Source organism: Vicia villosa, unplaced genomic scaffold (genome assembly GCF_029867415.1).
Source record: "Vicia villosa cultivar HV-30 ecotype Madison, WI unplaced genomic scaffold, Vvil1.0 ctg.000089F_1_1, whole genome shotgun sequence".
NCBI lineage: Eukaryota > Viridiplantae > Streptophyta > Magnoliopsida > Fabales > Fabaceae > Vicia > Vicia villosa.
This window is the reverse complement of record NW_026705008.1, coordinates 148,369-150,009: the sequence shown is the minus strand read 5'-3', so window position 1 is coordinate 150,009 and position 1,641 is coordinate 148,369. Positions and strand designations below refer to the sequence as shown.

Below are 1,641 nucleotides of genomic sequence, written 5' to 3'. Positions count from 1 at the left end.
TTTGATCCAACTTGGAGTTGTTTTTTATCTCCTTGAATTTTTTTGTAAATAAGCTTAAACTCTCAACTCTCATTTTCAACTCTTTACTTCTAAACAAGTTTCAATTCTGAGTACATTTCTAAACAAGCTTCAATTGTCAGTTCATTTTTAAACAACCTTCAACTTTCAGTATGCTGTCATTCTCCAGATGCATTAATTGGAAGAGACTGATATGAAATTTACAACACTTGTGGAGCCATCAATTCATTTGGAAAGGAATCAAGGTGATCATATAGTCTCACCCAATTCACCACCACCTAGTATAGATTGTTCTTTTCTTGATCCCAATTAAAAATTCTTAATGTGGACAATGAGTTCTTCTTTTGATCACAAGTAAGTATCATTACTTAAGTTAAATGTATATATTTAGTATAGACATACCATAGACAACCTTAATGTTGGTATTCTAATTCAAAAGGTAGGAACTTTGGCTCATGTGATGTTGATGCAGTATCTAAAACTTTTGCTTTGTCCCACATCGATAGTTTAGCTAATATTGTAGGATTTTATAAGACTTTTACTACATAGCATATTACCAATTGGGCGTGAGCTGGTGCTTCAGTGAAATTTACTTAGGCCCAAAATAATAGGTTCAAATTTTTATTTAATTAAATTAAAAAAACTCAATTAAGAATATAAAATATTAATTCTTTAAAAAGAGCATATTACGAGGAAGAAGGTGACAATGACATCTATTATGACGAGGAAGAAGCCTATGGTTACGAAGATGGTGAAAACGGTGATGAATATGAATATGGAGAACAGTCCAACGAAGATGGTGATGATGGTGTCTATTACGACGAAGAAGAAGGATATGGCTACGAAGATGGTGAAAACGATGATGAATATGACTATGAAGAACAAACCTATCACAATGAAGATTGTGACGACGGTGTCTATTTCGATGAGGAAGAAGGCTATGATTACGAAGATGGTGAAAACGGTGAAGAACAAGCCAATTACAATGAAGATTGTGACGATGGTGTGTATTTTGACAAGGAAGAAGGCTATGGCTCTGAAGAGAATATTTCAATTAATAATGGATTTGTGAAAGAGAAAGTAACTTTCATGGTTATGGATGATTTAGTTATTCAGCCTTTTACTTTTACTTCAATGATTGAAGTTGTTAACAAGTTTAATATTAAAGAGATTAGAGAGATGATTGTTGAGTTGGGAATGAATGAGGTAAGTTTACCTAATCACTTAATATCTTGTGTTTCACAATTTTTTATCTAAACTTTAATTATAAAATTCTAACTACTGTTTAATTTGATTTTTCTAATAGGGTATCAAATTGCTTAAAGCTTCCTTGGAGTCGAAGATGGTTTTGACCAGTATTTTTGTCAACAAGGAATATTGATATGTGATCATTTGCTGTATTTTTTTATAGATTAAAAGTTTTGATGTGTTTGACATTTGTTTTGTTCAAGATGATTTGTGTTCTATTTTTAATGAATAGTTTTGATGAATTATGTTTAGTATATCATACACTTTGGGTTTACTGTGATTTTCAAATGGGATGTCACTGACCTTAGAATTTGGTAAATTATTTGTTGAATTTTTAATGGAAAGTTTTGTTTTTATTTTTTAACTTCTATCTCA

General features: G+C 30.9%; 1 protein-coding gene across 1 annotated transcript; it reads left to right on the top strand.

Annotated features, from left to right (window-relative positions):
- Positions 1-349: 349 nt before the first annotated feature.
- On the top strand, positions 350-1,399 carry LOC131623899 (uncharacterized). Its single transcript, XM_058894893.1, has 3 exons — positions 350-372; positions 699-1,224; positions 1,325-1,399. Exons 1-3 carry the CDS (start codon positions 350-352, stop codon positions 1,397-1,399), a joined length of 624 nt encoding a protein of 207 aa, XP_058750876.1.
- The last annotated feature ends 242 nt before the right edge of the window (positions 1,400-1,641 follow it).